Raw genomic sequence first — 22,273 nt, forward strand, 5'->3', positions numbered from 1 at the left:
CCTCCTCCCCTTCCCTCATCCTCCTCCCCTTCCCTCATCCTCCTCCCCTCCTCCTCTTCCCTCCTCCTCCTCTTCCCCCCTCCTCCTCTTTCCTGCTCCTCTTCCCCCTCCTCCTCCCCCCTCCTCCTCCCCCCCCCTCCTCCTCTTTCCTGCTCCTCTTCCCCCTCCTCCTCCCCCCTCCTCCTCCCCCCCCCCTCCTCCTCCCCCCTCCTCCTCCTCCCCCCTCCTCCTCCTCCGCTTCCCCCTCCCTCCTGCTTCTTCCCCCCCCCAACTCCCCTGCTTCTTCCCCCCCCCCAACTCCCCTGCTTCTTCCCCCCCCCCAACTCCCCTGCTTCTTCCCCCCCCCCCAACTCCCCTGCTTCTTCCCCCCCCCCAACTCCCCTGCTTCTTCCCCCCCCCCAACTCCCCTGCTTCTTCCCCCCCCCCAACTCCCCTGCTTCTTCCCCCCCCCCAACTCCCCTGCTTCTTCCCCCCCCCCAACTCCCCTGCTTCTTCCCCCCCCCCAACTCCCCTGCTTCTTCCCCCCCCCCAACTCCCCTGCTTCTTCCCCCCCCCCAACTCCCCTGCTTCTTCCCCCCCCCCAACTCCCCTGCTTCTTCCCCCCCCCCAACTCCCCTGCTTCTTCCCCCCCCCAACTCCCCTGCTTCTTCCCCCCCCCCAACTCCCCTGCTTCTTCCCCCCCTCCACTACTTCTCCCCCCTCCTTGTCTTCCCCCCCCGCTGCTTCTTCCCCCCGTCCTGCTTCTTCCCCGCCCCCCCACTCCCCTGCTACATCCCCCCCCCCACCACACACCTGCTTCTTCCCCCCCCCCTTCTTCCCCCCCCTCCTTCTTCCCCCCCCTCCTGCTTCTTCCCCCCCCTCCTGCTTCTTCCTCCCCCCCCTGCTTCTTCCTCCCCCCGTCCTGCTTCTTCCCCCCCCCTCCCCTGCTTCTTCCCCCCCCCCTCCCCTGCTTCTTCCCCCCCCCCCCCCCCCATCTCCGCCGCCGGCTCCATAGCAACCAGGTCGCGTACCTGAGTCGCTGGGCCCGCGCTGCCCTCAGGCGCGGGGAGAGCCGCCTCCATGAACGAGCCCCCGCTCCTCAGACACCACCAACTGCCGCTTTGATACTTCCCAGGATTAGAACGGAAAAACACAAAATAAATTCAGCTAAAAAGTCACTTCCGGCGCCACACTTCAAGCAGCGCAGCCTCCCGTCCCGCTCCTCACCTCTCCTCTATCCGATTGGCCCATAATGCCTACAGTCAACGGCTATTGAGTATCTGAGTGGTCCATCTGACCGTCAATCAAAACAGTGTGGTGACCGCCCCCTACGGCTGTGATAGGTACGCATGCGTAACACTGCCGCAACGCCCGCCGGGAGTTGTAGTTTTCCCCAGCCCAGACCCATTGCAACTTGTAGAGAATTGGAGCGATACAGAATTTGAGGGCAAAGGCATTTCAACACCTGTGGCTCCAGAACTATCTCTCTGAGCCTTATTGCAAGCAAATCTTTTCAAAGTAAAAATGACTGTTCAAAGTGGTTGAATTGAGAGATGTATTTAAATGCATCCCTCTGTGTGCAATAGCAGACTGTGCTCCTTTCTAGATTTTCTTTCTGTGGGATGCACAGAAAGGCACCAGGAGGAGACACTAGGATGCACAGCAGAGTTTCCAATCATCATAGCAATAAGATGAGAAACTACAACACCCAGAGGGCTTTATCAACCTTGCTCCCCCTGCTTTTCCCAGCGTCATTCCTGTATTTTACTGTATGTACAATAGTTCTTCCGTTGGAGTGGGGAAGCAGAGAGACAGTCGGAAGATTGTTGAGTCTCTGCTGATGCTGTCTCTACCGAAACCCATCACCATTTATTCCATCAAGCATCGATTTACAATCTCAAATAGTGGAGTCATGAACAATAATGGCATTTTCTACAGCTTCCCAGACTCTCGACGAAGATCCATTCATGTAAACCAGTAATGAACTCACTGCCTTTTTTTAAATGCCGTTCCTTTTAAACCCATCAATGAAGCGTCCGACGCCGTGTGCTTGCCTTCCCCCCCACATGTCTCAATGTAGTGCGAGAGGGGGTTAAATAAATATCATTTGCAGGCAGCTGCTGTGCAATCGCACTTGTCTTTTCCTTTCAAACAAAAGAGAGGGAAGAAAGTGTTTCGAAATGAATTTTTGTCCCCTTTCTCGTTTTCTGCTGTTGCTTTGCTCTTTGACTGAATGGTTGTATTGCAACGGAGAGCCGTCAGGGATCAAGGTCCCCCTGAAAAATGATATCGGGATCCCCAGCAGGTTGCCCAGAGCTGCCGATGAGACTGGTCGGAGACAAAGTATAAATTTTATGGATATGGTTGATAATCTGAGAGGGAAATCTGGACAGGGATATTATGTGGAGATGACCATAGGAACACCCCCTCAGAAGGTAAGAGTGGAACGGTGTTTACTATGTAAATAATGTTTTAAATTCATGTATCTATGCATCTACTTATATATAAATTGGCATCGATAATTATAAATGTTCTGCATTGTAAATTGTATCCAAGAATAATGATGATAACCTGTATCAAAATACAGTAACAATGTTCGCTATTTTTAATACTGTATATCAGTATAGCCATTCATTTAAATAGACAGCAGAAAACTATTTTTCTTACATTTCTGTTAATTTTACAGAGGAATATCTTTTATTTTGAAAGTAGCACATTAGTTCCAGTTTGGTTTTGAATAAACCGTGCCACTTAAATGTGCAAAAGGTGTTTGTCCAACCTTTTTATACGGGAGCGTGGGAGAAACCGCTTCAGAACGCATGACTTTAGTCTCTTCCATGTAAAGATTACAAATATAATCTACCAAAATACGACCTTCTTTCTTTCCTAAATACTTTATTTTGTTCCTTGAAAAGATTTGTCAAACATTTATTCAAGAGAATACCCCTTTAACTGGAAGGCTTCTTTTCTGAAACCAACATAAAATTGACAAATAGATTTGGGAATAATTACACCTTAGTTCCGCCCAAAATCAATGTTTGTACTGAACCAGAATGCAGCCTGCTAATTTCCATTTGTCTTCATGATGCAAAGAGGATTTCTTTCAGTTGATGGAAAAAATCTTTTCAGTAAGACTCCTTGGAATTGAGTGTAAAACCAAAACAAAGATTCGGATTGGGTAAGAGGGACTTGTGTCTCTGATGGTTCAGGTGGTAAGCATTTTATCCACCGAAGAACTCAGCCATATTCATCAAAAACCAGGTTTGATCACTTGTCTACACTTACAATTCTAGGGTCATACCAGAAGGCCTCAGGTCTTCTGTGCAGGGGAAACAGTAAAGAAATCGGCCAGAATCCCCATTACTCATTTCTCTGCAGTAACTTCTGCTGCTGAGTGATGGAGGGCAAACACTAGCTAGCTTATGCCACTGCCATTGTCTGGTTTCAAACATTAATTTTAATCCTGCTGTTGTTTTTAGTGTCATTTTAATTAATAATTTCAAGGGGGCGTATTTTTAATCTCTGCATCTCTTTTTAATCTTCTGCATCTCTTTCTAAACAACTTAGCGATCGACTTTACTCATTTCCTAATAAGAAATTATCTCATCTGACCCAATGTTCCAACCCTTTAAACAGTCTACAATCAAAGAATGTTCTTGCTTTGATTATTGTTCTTCATGAGAGAGGTTAGTTTTAGGACTTATTACGTAGACATTGTTGTAAATCATACATTTAACACCACAATAATTAGTGAAAAACCTCTCAGTAGTTGTGAACAGAATTTTTGGTCCAGTACTTTTAAGTTTAATCAATGACCTTTGTTCATTTTAGTTGATACTAAACTGAGGTCAGTTCACTCAGTCATTTTAAAATACTATTGCAAAATGTTGACTCATGAGTTAATATTTAACAGTTTTGCTAAATGGAAAAATTGAGTACCACCTTTAAAGCCATGATTAAATATCAAATTATTGTCTTTGTTGTGTTTTATTTGGACAAGATGAGGCATTACATCATGGCATTGTTCTTTTATGATTGTTTTTGCTTGAATCTAGCTAAGATCAATGGAATAAAATAACAGTTATAGAGTTATACAACATGGAAACAGACCTTTCAGTCCAACTTGACCATGCCAACCAAATATCCTAAACTAATCCAGTCCCATTTGCCAGCACCTAGCCCATATCCCTCTAAACCCTTCCTATTCATAAGCCCATCCAGATGCCTTTTAAATGTTATAATTGCACCAGCCTCCACTGCTCCCTCTGGCAGCTCATTCCATACACGTACCACCCTCTGCATGGAAAATCTGCCCCCTCGGCTCCCTTTTAAATATTTCCCTTCTCAACTTAAACCTATGCCCTCTAGTTTTGAACTCCCATTTCCTGGGAAAATGGGCTTGGCTATTCACCCTATCCTTGCCCCTCATGATTTTTAAAATCTTTGTAAGGTCACCCCTCAGTCTCTGATGCTCCAGGGAAAATAGCCCCAGCTAATTCAACCTCTCCCTATATCTTAAACCCTCCATATTGGCAACATCCTTGTAAATCTTTTCCGGACTCTATCTGGTTTTACAGCGTATTGCCTAGAGCAGGGAGACCAGAATTCGTCACACTACCTTCTACGGATTCCACATGAAATGAATTTGTAAAAACCTTAACCAACAGGAACATGAGAATGAAGAGCAGGAGTAGGCCATTCAGCCCCTCAAGCTTGCTCTACTATTTGATGTGATCATAGGCAGACAAGCAGGAGGCTGGAAGAACACAGCAAGCCAGGCAGCATCAGAAAGTGGAGAAGTCAACATTTTGGGTGTAACCTTTCTTCAGGACTGGAATGGGTGTAAGGAGAGCTATAGATAAAGAGGTTGTTGGGGAGGGTTTTGGATGGGGAGGGAGTGGAATGGTGAAAAAGTGCTAAGTGAACACAGGTAGAGGGTACAACCTGGTTGGTCGATGGGAGGAATGAATCCGTTTTTTAGCTGGAAGGAAGTGTCGGTCAGAGGGAATGGAAGGGAGGGAGAGGGACTGGAAAGGGAGTTGGGGGATGGGAAGGGAGGTTATTTGAAATTGGAGACCTCAATGTTGAGTCCTCCAGGCCAGAGGCTGCCCAGGTGGAAGCTGAGGTGTTGTTCCTCCAATTTGCAGTCTGATTCACTGTGGGTAATGGAAGAGGCCATGGATGCTCATGTCAGAAAGGGAGTGGGAGGGGGGAATTAAAATGGTTAGTGCCTGGGAGGTCAGGTCAGCCCCTGCGGGCCTGGCTGAAATGCTCGGCAAACTCTACCTGTGTTCACCTATCACTACCTCACCATCCCAGCTCTCTCCCCACCCAAAGCCCTCCCCCCACCACCCACTTAATCTGCAGATCCCCTTACACTCACCACTCATCCTGAAGAATGGTTACACCCAAAACGTTGACTTTCCACCTCCTGATACTGCCTGACTTGTGTTCTTCCAGCCTGCTGCTTGTCTACCTTGGATTCCAGCATCTGCAGTTTTTTTGTCTCTAACTAAATTTGCTGTGATCACGCTTGATCTCAACTCGGCCTCAACTCCATTTTCTTGCCCAGTTCCGTAACCCTTCAACCTGTTACTCATGAAATATGTTTATTTCCTCCTTAAATTTACTCAAGTGTCTCAACATCCACCAAACTCTGGGATAGTGAATTCCACAGATTGACCACACTTTGAGAGAAGCAATTTCTCCTCATCTCTATTTTAAATCTGCTTAGACCTTACCCTAAAACCATAACCCCTTGTTCTAGATTGCCCCTTTCCTTGTCTATTTTGTCAATCCCCTGAAGTTAGTGCAGCTAATCCACCTCTCAGTTGCTGAAAGCCTTTTGTCCTTCTACAAGGCACACGTTGGGAGTGTGATGAAATACTCCCCACTTGCCTGGATGAATGCAGCTTGAAACTCAACACCATCCAGAACAAAGCAGCCAGCTTAATAGTCAAGAGTGTGGTGCTAACAAAGTATAGCAGGTCAGGTAGCATGAAGGGCTTATACCCAAACATTGGTATTCCTGCTCCTCTGATGCTGCTTGACCTGCTGTGCTTTTCCAGCACCACATTCTCGACTGTGATCGCCAATATCTGCAATCCTCACTTTCTCCTCGCCAGTAACCACCATCATCATTTACTTCTTTCACCACAGATGCATTGAGGCAGTAGGATGTACCACAGTACTTTCAAAACCTGTGACACCTACCATCGAGAAGGGCAACTGCAGCAGATATATGGGGATACACTACTTGCAAGTTCCCCTCACACTGCCTCACACTGTCCTGACTTTGAAATATAATAAGTCAAAGAGTGTGGTGCTGGAAAAGCACAGTTGGTCAGTGGCCACACTTTTTGACTCTGATCTCCAGCGTCTGCAGTCCTCACTATTACCTTGGAAGTATAATGGTGGAACTTCACTGTCACTGAATTAAATTCCAGGAAGTCCTGCCCTGGACTTACACTACACTGACTGCAACGTGCTTTGGAGGCAGCTCACAGCACCATTTCAAGGTCATTTAGTGAAAGGCAACAAATGTTGGCCTTGCTAATGATGCCTACATCCCATGAGTGCATAAAAAGTTTAAAATATATCCTACTCTAATGTACATGACAGAAAAACCATAGACATTTCTCAGTACAGAGAGGTATTTGGACCCATCCTATCAGCACTGGCTCTCCAAACGAGCAATTTATTTTGTGCTTTCTCCCTATAGCCTCGCACTTTCTTACTTTATAGGCGATAGTGTAATTCTATTTTGAATGTGCCACTTGCTGCTCTCAAAAGTTTTCCCATGTTACCTTGGCTTCTCTTACCAATTTCTTTAAATCGTGCCCTCTTATTCTTGATCATTTCACGAGTCCCCTACCTGCTCTGTCTAGAACCTTTCCAAAATTGAACAATGCCCATCATTAGTGTTTCACACCAGTATCACCAGTTTGGAAACACAGCCGGTGTCTCTCCCCAACTCTCCATTGCCGATTCCAATGAGAATCCTGCCTCTAGTGGTAGCAATCAACTACAGCATTCTGCAGGTGAGAATTTCCATGAAAATGGAAGGTCCTGTCTCTCACGAGTCATGGTTTAGATGCCAAAATTAAGTAAGGGCAACACAGAGTGTCGAGGGAGGAAGAAATAAATGATGATGCGTAATAAAAATTAACATTAATGGAGAAAGAGTAGAAACTGATGCAAAGCAAGAGTCAGCTGTGTTTGTGGAGGTAAACCTGAAAGGAGGACTTTTAACAGTGGAAAGGAGTTGTAAGTGAATGGCGCAGTATGGTGCCACCTGGAATGGGGACACTTGTCTCCCCAGTTCCGAAAAAGTCACATCAGACTCAAAATGTTAACTCTGCTTCTCCCTCCACAGATGCTGCCAGATCCATTGACTTTCTCCAGCGCTCTGTTTTTTACTTTGGGTGTTGCTGGCCCAGTCAGCACACTCCGTGCTATTGACAATATTTGCTGCCATCTTGAGCCTGCAATGCAATCATCCAGGATCACTTTATATAGTAGCATTAATTGTGAAGCAATGCATAACTGAAGCTCTTTAATCAATCTAATTCAATTTCCCCTGCATCTCCCAAAAATCAACCTCCTCGATCTCCTTTACTGCATAAAAGACTTTAACCATTTGCATCATTTCAAAGAATTATCTGAACTTCCAGAAGCTAACCTGTTTAAAGCAAATAAATATTCATTAGTCATAGATTTTTGTGTGACCTTTCAACACACAGAACTGTATGTCCTCTCAGAAGTCCCTTATGTATGCAGCTGAATAAATATTCTTGTTCAGATCAAAGTAATGCAAAGTTTTTTTCATGAGTGAGATAAGGCAGTAACTGAATGATCATGAACAGATCTTTACAGATTTGTTAATTCTGTTCTTTAATTGAAACATCTGAGAGATGGCTGACAGTGCAGAACAACACCATGGCTGGAAAAAATAGGAGAGAAGATGAATAAAGTCAAAAAACATGGATAACACCAAGTTTGGGGTTTTGGATGGTAGTTGGAAGTCAAGGCAGAGAGTTCACTTTTTCCACACTCCTGGATAGGTGTAGAGTTGGAGTTGGAGACTGATCAAAAACCTTTCAGCTTCAATTAACACACTGGGGATGTGGCAAGTATGGTGGATATTTGATAGGGAGTATTCAAAACTTAGCAAGAGTAAGCCAAGAAAGAACTACAACTCAGTGTTATCGGTAAAATTAAAGTGACACAAACATGGTAGCAACAGTATAACAATTTGCATTTAGAAAGTGTCTGTAGCTCTGTAACCTCCTCCAGCCTAGATCAGATGAAGGCGGGGGAGAGAAACAGAAATGTGTATCCAATTCAAGGATCTTCAGTAAAGTTTCTCTCACACCCCACATGGGTAATCAGGCAACTTCCAGGAAGTGCCGTACATAATTTTCCAGAAATTTCCAAGGCTAGTCACTCTGGCTGTGAGGAGGTCCACAGGAGTAGGTAACGGGAATGAAAAGATTGTTATTTTCCTGTCAGCATCAATCACTATCTTGTCAGTTTTGTGCAGAGTTAAATGCTGCACTTGCCTTTTAGCAGGTCACATTCTAGTTACAGAACTGCAAGACAGTACATCCCTGTCAGCACTCTGCAGGCATCTAACAACCTTCCCAGTCTTCAGAATCTAACAAATACATTCTACCTTTCATGCCAGAATGCAAAGCTCAATATTAGCTACCTGCACACCAACTCCCCAGCATCAGCCACCTTATTGCTCCCTGTGGGAGTTGAGAATGTTGTGGTGAAAATCAGAGCAGTGATGTAGGATGTGCATAAAACTATCTTTAGGATTGCCTTGAGTGCCGCGATAATAATGTGCTCCTCTCACCTCACAAGGAAACTTTGGGCTTTCCCCTTGAGCAGCACCCCTCAACACCATCCCAACAAATCAATCCCCCATTAATACTCTAACCTGGACATGAGCAACCAAAAACAACCACTTGTATTTATGTAGTGTCTTTAGTGCTGTGAAAATACCCTCAGGTTTCTCACAGCGGGCGTTTGGATATTGAGCCACAGAAGAAGAAATGGACCTGGTTATTGTAATTTTCTGTAACTAAACTTACAATAGATTTGAGGAGCAGCTTGAAAGCTCAGTGGTTAGCACTGCTGTCTCACAGCACCAGAGACCCGGGTTCAATTCCTGCCAAAGGTGACTGTGTGGAGTTTGCACATTCTCCCCGTGTCTGCGTGGGTTTCCTCCGGATGCTCCGGTTTCCTCCCACAGTCCAAAGCTGTGCAGGTCAGGTGAATTGGCCATGCTAAATTGCCCGTAGTGTTAGGTGAAAGGGTAAATATAGAGGTGTGGGTCGGTGTGGACTTGTTGGGCTGAAGGGCCTGTTTCCACACTGTAAGTAATCTAATCTAAGAAAGTAGGGAGGTGAAAACATTTAGGGACAGAATTCCAGAACTTAGGGACTTGGCAGCTGAAGGCATGGTGAAGCATGGAAAATTGGGGATGTGTGAGAGGCTTAGGTTTTTGTTGCAGGGAAAACTTGGAAAGTTGTAGGGCCTTTAAGTCATTAAATGTTAAATAGACTCAACAGAAGATGTTCTGTTTTACGCTTCATAAGATTGCAATTTTTTGCATTATTATATTTTAGTATTTCTCTTTGGCTGCACAAGACCTCCAAATAAGTCACTCAGTTCAGCAATTACACAGGAAGAACCTTTTTGAGCTGCAGAATATTAGAATGAAATATTGGTGGTTATTGTTTCATCACTGCTGGTGCAATCTGGAATAATGAATTAAGAATGTTAATATTAAAAGAATATTGGCTTTTCCTCAATGTTATACATATTTGTTTGTGCTGTTTCTTTTATTTCTGCTTCTGTTTTTAATCCTGACTTTTAAGTACTAAGATGGTGCCAGAGACTGGCAACTTTGAATACTTTCACTGTATTCATACAGTCCTATACACGTGACAATAAAATATGAGTCTAAATCTAATCTAAAACTAAATTATATTTGAGTGTGAAAAAAATGTCCTTTGAGCAGAAAGTGGGTGACTGTGATGTTTGATGTATGATGAAGGAGGTCAGATTTTTTTTATCTGATGTGCACACACACGTATCTCCCCTGATGCTCCTTTCTGATTCTAATGGCCTTATCTCTGTCATTTGCTTTGCGTAGTAACAAGGATACCAGAAACTGAGAGGTTGTAGCTCGTCTGCGACATAGGACAAGTTTGGAGGGTGGCTTTGGTCTCTAGAAAAGAGAACATTGGAATGATCTCATAGAGCTGGGTTTTCAAAAGTGGGAGCGGGCAACCCAAGTGGGTCGTGAGCAGAAATTTTGGGGTCATGAGCTCCAGGGCAGGGGAGGAGAGGGGAGGAGATATATAAGAAGAGGCGAACACCCCTCACCTGCTCAATTAGATGTCACCCCCACCCCCCCACTAGTTGTCCACTTCTCCCTGCAGAAAGCTCATGACAATTTTCAAGTAAATGGTGTCACAGTGGAAGAAATTCTTTTGGCAGCACTGACATAGAGATCTTTGGGACTCAGGAACTGAGAGAGAAGAAAAGTGTGGAGAAGATGGTTCCACTTATGGGAGGGGCAGAACTGAGGGCCATAAATACAAAATAGTCATTCATAAATCCAAATAGGAATGAGGATGAGCTTTGGGATAGTGGTAAGGTATTTTCTAATTGACCTGTGTAAAGATGTTATTACATGCCTCCGGCACAGGTAAGACTTGAACCCAGGCCTCCTGCCTCAGAGGTACAGACACTACTACTCCGTCACAAGAGCCTTTCCAATATAGGTACATTTTAATATTTCTAATCAACCTATTCAGAATTGTTATTATACTCCTCTGGAGCAGGTGGGCGTCCTGTGCAGAATTAGGGACACTACCACTGCACCACAAGAAGCCTGAGGAGAGTGGTAAATATTAATGATATGTTAATTATATTGATAGGATACACAGACAAGTGAAGGGCATTGTTTAATGAGGTGCTTAGAGCACTCACTATGGATTGATTATGAAAATATCTTAGAGCAGTTACTGAGAATGCTTGTGGTGCAGTGGTAATGACCCTATCTTTGGATCAGGAGGCCCAGGTTAAAGTCCTGCTCCAGAGGTGTATAAAAACATCCCTATACAGGTTGATTAGAAAATATCTATAATAAGTTTAGAGAACAAATAAAAAGAGATTTTGTATGGGCTGGTGTGTGTAATCACCCCAAAAAATAACTTAAAAATTTAAATTTGTAAATTTAAGTTCAACCTCTGACTCTTGTTGTCATGCCCTACAATGGGGATATTAATTTGTTTGTTAGGTTTAAGCACATTTAGTTATTCATTTTTAAGGTAGTGTCAAGAGAGACTGCTGGGATACTGAGTTGTAGATAGTAAGCAGACATAGATAGAATCCCTACAGTGTGGAAGCAGGCCATTCTGCCCATCAAATGCACACGGATGTGCCAAAGAGCATCCCAGCCAGACTCATCCCATCTCTGGAACCCTGCGTTTCCCATGGCTAGTCCGCCTAACTTGCACATCCCTGTACTTTGGGAGGAAACTGGAGCACCTGGAGGAAACCCACACAGACACGGAGAGAGTGTGCAAACTCCACACAGATAGTCACCTGAGGGTAGAATCAAACTGGGTCCCTGGTGCTGTGAGGCAACAACGCTAACTACTGAGTCACCACGCTGCCCAAATATGTTAAGCTGTATTTGATAAATAATATCAATAAAATGATTTTATTTAGTTTGATATTTCACCATCTGGTTTGGGATCTGTTTACCGGTGAGAATGTGGAACTCACTGCCAGATGGAACAGATGAGGTGAATCGCTTTGTTGCATTTAAAGACAAACAACATAACTATGTGCGGGTGAGAGGATCATGCTGAAATGAAGAGGTGTGGGAGAAGGAGCAGGCAGAACAGAAACACCAGCCTAGACCAGTTGGATTGAATGGCCCACTTCACGGCTGTGCACTCCATATCCTATTCTGGCTTAAATAACACAGAAGAAGCTGGCAGTATCACCAAGTCACCATCGGCAATAGAGCTCCATTACCTTAAAAGGTGTTTAAATTTAATTCTATCCATAAATGTAGCTGAGTCAACAAAACTGTGCCTTGTGCATCCAACTGAGTGCTCACTGTCGCTTTGTATGCAGCATCTGTACGCCATGCATTCTCTCTGCAACCAGATACAGAGTACAGATAGGACTTCTGCTTTCATATTTCTCTTCGCACTTAATAAAATGCCCAGGGCTAACATTTTTCCATTTCCTGCACCATCTATCCTGTGGCCTGTTCGAGTGAGAGTATTAATGAGTTGCTAAATTAAGGACATTTGCTAGCTGTGGCTCCATGCCCTTTGATGAGCTGGACTGGTACTGTGCAATTTCATTTCGCAAAAGATTCATATAGCCAACAGACAGAGGAGAGTTTGTCCTATCATTTTAGCTAGCAGTCATCCCACAGTCTTCACAAAAAATAGATTATCTGGTTGTTAATTGATCTGCTGTTTGTACGATCTAATGGGGTACAAATCAGCAACATGATTTTTCCATAGAATAAATTGGGACATTTCAAGGATAAAATTTTGAACATAATAAATGCACATGCATGGTTGAATTTTTTTTTGTTCATTCATGGAATAGACCAGCACTTCTTGCTCATCCCTACTTGGCCAGAAGGTAGTTAAGAGTCAACCACATAGCTCTAGGATTGGAGTCACTTGTAGGCTAGACCAGTAAGGATGGCAGATTTCCTTCCCTAAAGGACATTAGCAAACCAAATGGGTTTTTTCCCTTACAATCTATAATGGATTCATAGTCATTAGATTCTTAATTCCAGGTATGTTTTAATAAATCAAATTCACCTTCCACATCTACCATGGTGGGATTTGAACCATGGGGGCTCTGGATTAACAGCCCCAGCAGCAAACGACTAGGTCATCGCCTCCCCTGTTTATCAACAAATTTAGATTTGATTTGAACTGAAAGAACTGGAGATGTTGGTAAATCAGGTTCTAAGGAAAAGTCACCGGACCCGAAACATTAATTTTGATTTCTCTTCATCATGGTGTCAGACCTGCTGAGCTTTTCCATTGACTTTTGTTTTTGATTTGATTTGATTTATTATTGTCATGTGCTGAGATACAGCAAAAAGTATTGTTTTGCATGCTATACAGACAAATCATACCTTATGTAAGTACATCAGGGTAATAGAACAGAATGCAGAAGATACTGTTATAGCTACACAGAAGGGACAAACTCTGGCATTCACAGCAAGTCCGGTCTTAAGCATACGAAGATACTTCTTTGAGAGTTGGAAGTTATGTCTATCTCTAAAACCTCATTCATGCCTTTGTTACCGTTACCACTAAGATTGTCTATTCCAATGCTATCCTGGACAACCTGCCATGTTCTATCCTCTGTAAACTTGAGGTAATCTAAGCCCCCGCTGCCTGAGTCCTAACTTGCTCCAAATTCTGCTTACCCATCAGCCCTGTGCTTGCTAACCTACATTAGCTTCTGTTTACACATTGCCTCAACTTTAAAATTCTCATCTCGGTTTCCAAATTCCTCCATGGACTTAGCAATCTCTACTTATCTCCTTCTGCCTCACAGTCCTTTCGAGATGTCTTTTCTCCTCAGGTTCCAGCATTTTGCACATTTTGCTACACTCCCTCAGGGGCTGTACCTTCAATTTCCCAAGTCTTAGGCTCTGGAAATCTATCCCTACACCACTCTGCCTCCCCAACTTTCTTTTCCCCTTTAAGATGCTTAAAATCCACCTCTATAACAAAATTTTTGATCTCTTGTCCTCTAGTATTTACTTATGTGACTCAAAGTCAAATTTATTTTGATAATTATTGCTTCTCTGAAGAGCCTGGAGGTGTTCTACTGCTACATAAATTCAATCAATTATTTGTTGCTTAAAGAAAGTCATCCCCTTGCTCGAATTAACACAGTTCCAAGTCACACCCTCAGAGTGTCTCAACAATTTTTCTGGAGTGCACCATTATTTACAAAAACCTCCCTCCTTCCTCATGTCCTATGCCCCACGCATATATTGGCCCAGTGAGCAGAGCATTAGAAATCATGGGAGGGTTCTTGGAATAGGATGGATATTTAGATATTCAAGCACATTTCTCAAAAGAAAAATTATCTCAAAGATAAATACTTAAAGGGGAGATCATTTACAAAGGGAAAAAAGGGGAGAGTAGAACTAATGAAATAGCTCAATTAAACATAGCACGGCACAGTTCAGCATCTATTCTGTGATTCCATGAGCATGTCCATCACCTTTGATTTCATGAGGCGTGGTAACATTGATATGTTACCTGTAACAACAGGAATCCAAACTGCATTTAATATTTGAATGCCAATTGCTCAGCAGTGCACAAAACCCATCTGCATCCAAAAGTTAATTCACTGTTGCTAAGCACCATGGAAATGCCCTCTTCCATCACTCCATGTTCCAGCATTTCATTACATAACACTTGGAGTGCTGTGCAGAATTCGGATCTCCATGTTATAGAAAGGATACAAAAGCATGGACAAAAGTGCACAATTGATTGACTGAACCATGGTGTTATACCCTTCAGGAAACATTGAACATGCTGGGGCTCTTTTACCTTTAAAAGGAAAGACTGGGAGTGGAAATGGTCTGTTCAATGTCTTTAATATTATGAATGTTTCAATAGGGTAGATACAGAGAAGATTCTGTGTTGTTTTTCATCTCTAGAAGCTTTATAACATTAAAGACACAATATAAACACAGGATTTGTTCCTTACAAAATGTTGGTTAAACTGGGTCCAAAAATGGTGGCTAGAGGTACATGAAAGGCAGAGGTTCAGGGAAACCTGGAACACGATGAGTTCCTTGTCGAATAGATCTAATCCCAAGTTGTGCTGTGCCACTAATTTGAAGGAGGGAGCAGAACTAGGGATCATGATTATAAGGTAATCACTCATAAATCTATTAGGGAATTCAATGACTGGTTAGATTGTGGAACAATGCCACAAGGAGTAATTGAGGTGAATAGCATAAGTGCATTTAAGTGGGGATTGTTAAGCACATGATAGTGGAAAGGACAGAAGTGTTTATGAAGAGTTGAAGTAGTGTGGGAGGAGACACGTATGGAGCATAAACACTAGACTTGTTGGGCCAAATGGCCTGTTTCTCAACTGTTAATAGTATGTGATTTGCTACCATATTGCTGCTGAACATTCACAAAACATTAGAAATGGGGTTAATTACTCAACTCAGGCATTGATGAATGAAAACACCGCCCGACACTATGAGAAGAGCAGGAGAATTCTTCCTGGAGAATTGGCTAGTATTCATCTCTCAGACATCAACAAAGAATTATCCTATTGTTTATCTTTTTGTTGCTGGTGGGATCTTGCTTTGCTTACAATTGATGCTTCACTTTCTGAGGTAAATCTAATGAGTGCCCTTCAAAATAATTCTTCAGCTCTTAGAGATGTCCTCAAGATACGAAAGGGGCTTTATGTGTATCTTTCATTCCTCCCTCATCAACTCGAGTGACATTGAGCACAGCAACATGATGGCTGATAATGAACACATTAGTCATGGGCTGGATGAAACATTCTAATCGAGTTCAAATCTTGAGAATTCAAACTCATTTAGAAAAAAATCTCAAAAACCTGATAACAGTTAATGATTTTTCACATGTTTGATATTTAATTATAGTGGACTCTTGTACAAACTCAACTGCTTCATCAATCTCCTTTGGAGGAAGGAAATTTGCTGCCCTGACTGGTTCTGGTCCTGTATATGACTCTAAGCCCACATAACAAGACTGAGTCTGAATTATCTTCTGAACTGGTCTCAAAAAGTCACCAGTAGCCAAGTTTCAAGAAGAATGCCCACCAATATCTTCACAGGGCAACTGAAGATCATGATGTATACCAACCTTGCCAATGGTGCCAACACCCTGAGAACCAATAGTTAAAATATATAACACTAGATCGGAGTACAGGCTAATCACTGACAGGGGAACCAATTCAGATGATGAATAAGGGGCCAGCACGCAAGAAGCGTATTGTCTGAAGTGCAATTTTTGCTTCACTGTACCAGAATCGATACACTAAATAAACCCAGTGACAGTTTGTGTTGTGTGAAAGCGCAGTGAAAACAAAAGTCTGTGGAGTTGAACAGATGAAAACCTTGAGAGCATGATTAACGAAAGGCTGCAGATATGTGTGATACATACTATCCTTAAAATTTCTTCATTAACTTTGGAGGGTGGTGTTGGTCAGTGAAAGATGTTTTTATCTGACAGCTTTGTGGCTCTAAGGCTAGAGTCAGTGCTGTAAGAAACAGTGTGATTGCCTATAGACATATGTGGGTATGGCAGTATAATGGTTAGGTTACTGAATGAGTACTGAAGAGGACTGGCTGTCGGATCACCTACTTACTGTAAACCTATAGACCAGTGCTTCACTTTTCTAATCACCAGCTTTTACAAACCATCCCCAAGTAAGGAAGAAAGTTTGCCAGAGTTAAAATTAAGTCATAAATAATTACCTGCAACCAAATAAAAACACAGCTAGTGTCACAATACTGGAAATCCAAGGTTATATATAGAACTACTGGTACTAATAATACTTTTTTAATAGAATCCCTACAATTCGGAAGCAAGCCATTCGGCCTATTGAGTCCACCCCAACCCTGAAGAGCATCCCATCCAGACCTACCCACACACTATCCCTGCATTCTGAATGGCTAATCCACTTAGCCTGCACATCATGGGCAATTTAGCATGACCATGCTACCTAACCTGCACAACTATGGACTGTGGGAAGAAACCTACGCAAATGCAGGGAGAATGTGCAAACTCTACACAGGCAATCACCCAAGGTTGGAATCTAACCCACATGCCTGGCACTATGAGGTAACAGTGCTAACTACTGAGCATCTGTGCCACTGTTAAGTACAATTTTACACAGAGTTACAGTACATCAAATTTATGTCAGTCTGGTCTATGCTGATGTTTCTGCAGCAAATAAGTTACCTCCTACCCAATTTCATCTCAATCTGTCAACATATTTTCCAATTCTTTCTCCCTCGTGTGTTCAGTCAGCTTCCCCTTAAGTGCTATCCTCCAGCTCCCCAGCTTCATTGCTCTCCTCAATCGCTTCACGTTGCACTGAGTTCCACATTCTCAATGCTCTAGATAAAGGAGTTTTCACACTTGGATGTCAGAGCCACAGAGACATTTTTAATGATTAATGAGTTTCCCTCCAATTCTTGTGTGCAAATTCTAACCAAGTTGTTAACCTATTTAAGGTAAACCGAGTAATGACTTTACAAAAAGTATTACATATTGCCGTTTGACAGAAATGCATTAACAGATGCACCCAAAGCAATTTCCATCTGTAACGAGGATGAACTATACCGTACGATTTATGTCCCATGACTAGGATGACCTAATACATTGTTCACAGGAGAGAAATAAAAGAGAAACTATTATTTGATTTGCAGACTACAGGTTAGAAGAATCTTTTCCCTTCAGGCTTGTGCCATATTCTGTGTTGTTTTTTGTCTCTGTGGAGGCTTTATGATGTTAAGGGCACAATACAAATAAAGATTTGTTCCTTCTGAAATGTTAGATGAATGGATCCAGTGTTGGACGATGGCTAGAGATGTACGGAAGACAGGGATTTCGAGACCACAGTGAGAGCTCCTCCAAGTAAGGTTGTGCCACAACTTTACAATGGGATTGTTTTCTTCTTGGTTAAAGAAACAGACCATTTAAATCTTCCAGTTCCAAGTGATACATTACAATAATTGACCAGGCCATTGATAGGAAGTTGTTAAAGGTGTCTGAATGTTTGCAGCCTTAATATATTGGCGCTTAAGGACCACTGTGAATTGATCGAGAGTGTAGACAATTCTGTAAACCCTGTAGATTTGTAACAGGTTATGAGGTGCGATTAATATCCTGGAGTTTTTCTCAATATGATTCATGCTTCAAACAAAAGTCATACCTTAAAATAAATTTTGAATATTCTTGAGGGTTTCTCGGGGATATGACAGGAGACTAATCACAAAAAGGTTAGATATCATTCGATGTGAGGATCTCACACAATAATTGTGACAGTGTATGTCCCAGAGGGGCTAGAGACTGCAAGCATGCTGCATTTTGCATAATGTTACAACTGTACAAGACATTGGTAAGGCCGTCTTTGGAGTACTGTGTACAATTCTGGTCACCCTGCTGTAGGAAAGATGCTATTAGACTGGAAAGGGTGCAAAAAAGGTTTATAAGAATGTTACTGAGATTGGAGTGTTTGAGTTATAAGGAGAGACTGGGCCTTTTATCCCCTGGAGCATAGCAGACTGAGGAGTGACCTTATGAAGGTTTATAAAATCATGAGGGGCATTGATAGGGCGAATAGCCAAGGTCTTTCCCCCAGGGTAGGGGGGTCCAAAACTAGAAGGTAGAAGTTTAAGGTGAGAGGGGAAAGATTTAAAAGGGACCTGAGTGGCAAGCATTTCACTCGGTGGTGCATGTATGGAAAGAGCTGCCAGAGGAAGTGATGGAGGTTGGTACAATTACAACACGTAAATGACATTTGGACAGGTATATGGATAGGAAAGGATCAGAGGGATGTGAGCCAAATGCAAGCAAATGGGATTAGTTCAGTTTAGAATACCTGGTCAGCATTGACGAGTTGGGCCAAAGGGCTTGCTTCTATGCTGTATAACTCTATGACTCCATGAGAATAGCAGGAATACTGTGGCAAGTCACTCATTGCCTGACTCCTCAAAGGCTATCTATCATCTACAAGGTACAAATCAGGAGTGTGGTGGAATACTCCTCACATGCCCGTTTGGGTGCAGCTCCAGCAACACTCAGGAAGCTTGATACTATCTGGAACAAAGCAGCCCACTTGATTGGCACCACATCCACAAGCATCCACTCCCTCTACCACAAATGTTCAGTAGCAGCAGTGTGTATTATCCAGAAGATGTACTGCAGAACTTCACCAAAGATCCTTGGACAGCATCTTTGAAACCCACAACCACTTCCATCTAGAAGGACAAGGTCAGCAAATATATGGGGACACCACCACCTTCAAGTTCCCCTCAAAGCCATCACCTTCCTGACTTGGAGATATATCACCAATCTTTCACTGTCACCAGGTCAAAAACCTGGAATTCCCTCCCCATGAGCATTGTGGGTCTACCTACAGAACATAGATTGCAGCGGTTCACCACCATCTTCTCAATGGTCAACAAGAGATGGGCAATAATGCTGGCTAAACCCCACAAATGAATAAAAACCCTTGCTTCAGTGTATCTAGGCCAACATGTCTTCCTTATCCTTAAAATAAAAGAATGTAGGACTGAATTATGGGATATTGCTGGGCACAAAATAGTTGCCACATTTACATAGGTAACAATAGTCGGTACACCTCAAAGTAATTCACATTATGCAAAGCACTTTGAAACGTTTCTGGCAGACATGATAAGGCACTGCATAAGTGTCTCTCATTTCGTTGGTATAAAGCTGCTTACTTGATGCTATTAATTGTAAAATGGCAAGACTGGAATATCTACTGAGCGAGAATGACAGATAGGTGATGTTGACAGAATGAACAATTAAAAGGCAAATCCTTTGTTATCTGAAGGAAATGAAAAACATTTATCGAATAAAAGTCTGCTCCCTTAACAGAATAGGATATATTTTTCGACAAGCTTAACCACCCCAAAGATTGAGGCTCAGGTATAAGTGCAGATGCAGATTAATTACTTTCATACTCATTTGCATATCTTGTTTCCTTCCACTTACAAGGTTAACCCTATTACAATCCTGACACTTTGATGCAGAGAGTATGTGCCAGGAAAGGATAATAATTTCCCTTCCTACACACCTAACGCAGGCTCGATGGGCTGAATAACCTCTATCTCTGCTGTACCCTTTCACAATTCTGTGAGATACTTGCTTCCAGGCCGAATTAAATGCTCTGAACAAGCATTAGGGTAGTAGAGAGGTGAGCTACACTGCTGTCTCTTAACACAGACAAAGTGATGACTGTGCTATCTTCTAGATCCACACTAGATGCCAATATCATTTAATGCTTTCTGTGTTGTATCATCGGGGGTCTCTGTGGGAAGCACAGTGGCTCAGTCATGAGCATTGTTGCCTCACGGCACTGTGAACCTGGGCTTGATTCCACCCCCAGATCACCATCTGTGTGGAGTTTGCACATTCTCCCCATGGGGTCTGCTTTGGTTTCTGCTGGTACTCTATGATTTTTAAAATAAAAGGCTATTCAGCCCATTGGCATTTATTCGTCTAGTATCTTAATCAGAATGAATTTGCAGGGATTTGGAGATTAGCAAGGATTTGGAGATCAGTGAGAGTTAGGCGATTTACACCAGCTGCATCCGTCACTTTGCCACCAACCACTTCAACAAACCTGGAACATCTACCCACAGGTAACTGAGGCAAGCTGATAATGGGTGGCTCAGTGGTTAGTACTGCTGCCTCACAGTGCCAGCGATCCAGATTTGATTCAAGCCTTGGGAAACTATCTGTGTGGAGTTTCTATATTCACTCTGTGTCTGTGTGGGTTTCCACTGGGTGCTCTGGATTCCTCCCACAATTCAAAGATGTGCAGCTTGGGTAAATTAGCCATACTAAATTGCCCATAGTGTTCAGGGATGTGTAGGTTAGGTGCATTAGTCAGGGGTACATATAGGACAATAGAGTAGGGGAATGAATCTGGGTGGGTTACTGTTCGGAGGGTTGCTGTGAATTTGTTGGCCCAAAGAGTGTGTTTCCACACTGTAGGGATTCTATGTAGCAATCTAAGTTCTGCCTCAGAGCATTTTAACAGTCTACAATATTTAAGGGCCTCTTGCTGAGATATTTGTATCATCGATAGCCTCAGATGAGATGCCAGAAGACTGGAGGTTGGCTAATGTAGTGCCACTGTTTAAAAAGGGTGGTAAGGACAAGCCAGGGAACTATAGACCAGTGAGCCTGACCTCAGTGGTGGGCAAGTTGTTGGAGGGAATCCTGAGGGACAGGATGTACATGTATTTGGAAAGGCAAGGACTGATTAAGGATAGTCAGCATGGCTTTGTGCGTGGGAAATCATGTCTCACAAACTTGATTGAGTTTTTTGAAGAAGTAACAAAGAGAATTGATGAGAGCAAAGTGGTAGATGTGATCTACATGGACTTCAGTAAGGCATTTGACAAGGTTCCCCATGGTAGACTGGTTAGCAAGGTTAGATCTCATGGAATGCAGGGAGAATTAGCCATTTGGATACAGAACTGGCTCAAATGTAGAAGACATTTGAGGATTGTTGCTGGAGGATTGTTTTTCACATTGGAGGCCTGTGACCAGTGGAGTGCCACAAGGATCGGTGCTGGGTCCTCCACTTTTTGTCATTTATATAAATGATTTGGATGTGAGCATAAGAGGTATAGTTAGTAAGTTTACAGATGACACCAAAATTAGAGGTGTGGTGACAGCGAAGAAGATTACCTCAGATCACAACAGGATCTTGGTCAGATGGGCCAATGGGCTGAGAAGTGGCAGATGGAGTTTAATTCAGATAAATGCGAGGTGCTGCATTTTGGGAAAACAATTCTTAGCAGGACTTATACACTTAATGGTAAGGTCCTAGGGAGTGTTGCTGAACAAACAGACCTTGGAGTACAGGTTCATAGCTCCTTGAAAGTGGAGTCGCATATAGATAGGATAGTGAAGAAGGCGTTTGGTATGCTTTCCTTTACTGGTCAGAGTATTGAGTACAGGAGTTGGGAGGTCATGTTGCGGCTGTGCAGGACATTGGTTAGGCTTCTGTTGGAATATTGCGTGCAATTCTGGTCTCCTTCCTATCGGAAAGATGTTGTGAAACTTGAGAGGGTTCAGAAAAGATTCACAAGGATGTTGCCAGGGTTGGAGGATTTAAGCTATAGGGAGAGAGTCAACAGACTGGGGCTGTTTTCCTTGGAGTGTTGGAGGCGTAGGGGTGACCTTATAGAGGTTTACAGAATTATGAGGGGCATGGATAGGATGAATAAACAAAGTCTTTTCCCTGGGGTCGGCGAGTCCAGAACTAGAGGGCATAGATTTAAGGTGAGAGGGGAAAGATACAAAAGAGACCTGAGGGGCAACGTTTTCACACAGAGGGTGGTATGTGTATGGAATGAGCTGCTAGAGGATGTTGTGGAAGCTGGTACAAATGCAACATTTAAAAGGCATTTGGATGGATATATGAATAGGAAGTGTTTGGAGGGATA

At 43.0% G+C, this 22,273-nt stretch overlaps 2 protein-coding genes across 12 annotated transcripts in view; one reads left to right on the plus strand and one right to left on the minus strand.

The window, feature by feature from the left end:
* LOC140494195 (centrosomal protein of 164 kDa-like) overlaps positions 1 to 1,208 on the minus strand; it is a 209,979-nt gene extending 208,771 nt beyond the window's left edge. For all 11 annotated transcript variants that reach the window (XM_072593326.1, XM_072593325.1, XM_072593324.1 and 8 more), the window contains exon 1: positions 1,011 to 1,208. The gene's annotated coding sequence lies outside the window, so the exon portion shown is untranslated. The remainder of the gene's footprint in view (positions 1 to 1,010) is intronic.
* Positions 1,209 to 1,753: 545 nt separating this feature from the next.
* The window catches only part of bace1 (beta-secretase 1), a 133,666-nt gene continuing 113,146 nt past the window's right edge, over positions 1,754 to 22,273 (plus strand). The window contains exon 1 of the mRNA XM_072593338.1: positions 1,754 to 2,414. Within this exon, the coding sequence (XP_072449439.1) occupies positions 2,160 to 2,414 (255 nt within the window). The 5' untranslated portion in view covers positions 1,754 to 2,159. The remainder of the gene's footprint in view (positions 2,415 to 22,273) is intronic.

This window comes from Chiloscyllium punctatum, chromosome 23 (genome assembly GCF_047496795.1).
Source record: "Chiloscyllium punctatum isolate Juve2018m chromosome 23, sChiPun1.3, whole genome shotgun sequence".
Taxonomy (NCBI): domain Eukaryota; kingdom Metazoa; phylum Chordata; class Chondrichthyes; order Orectolobiformes; family Hemiscylliidae; genus Chiloscyllium; species Chiloscyllium punctatum.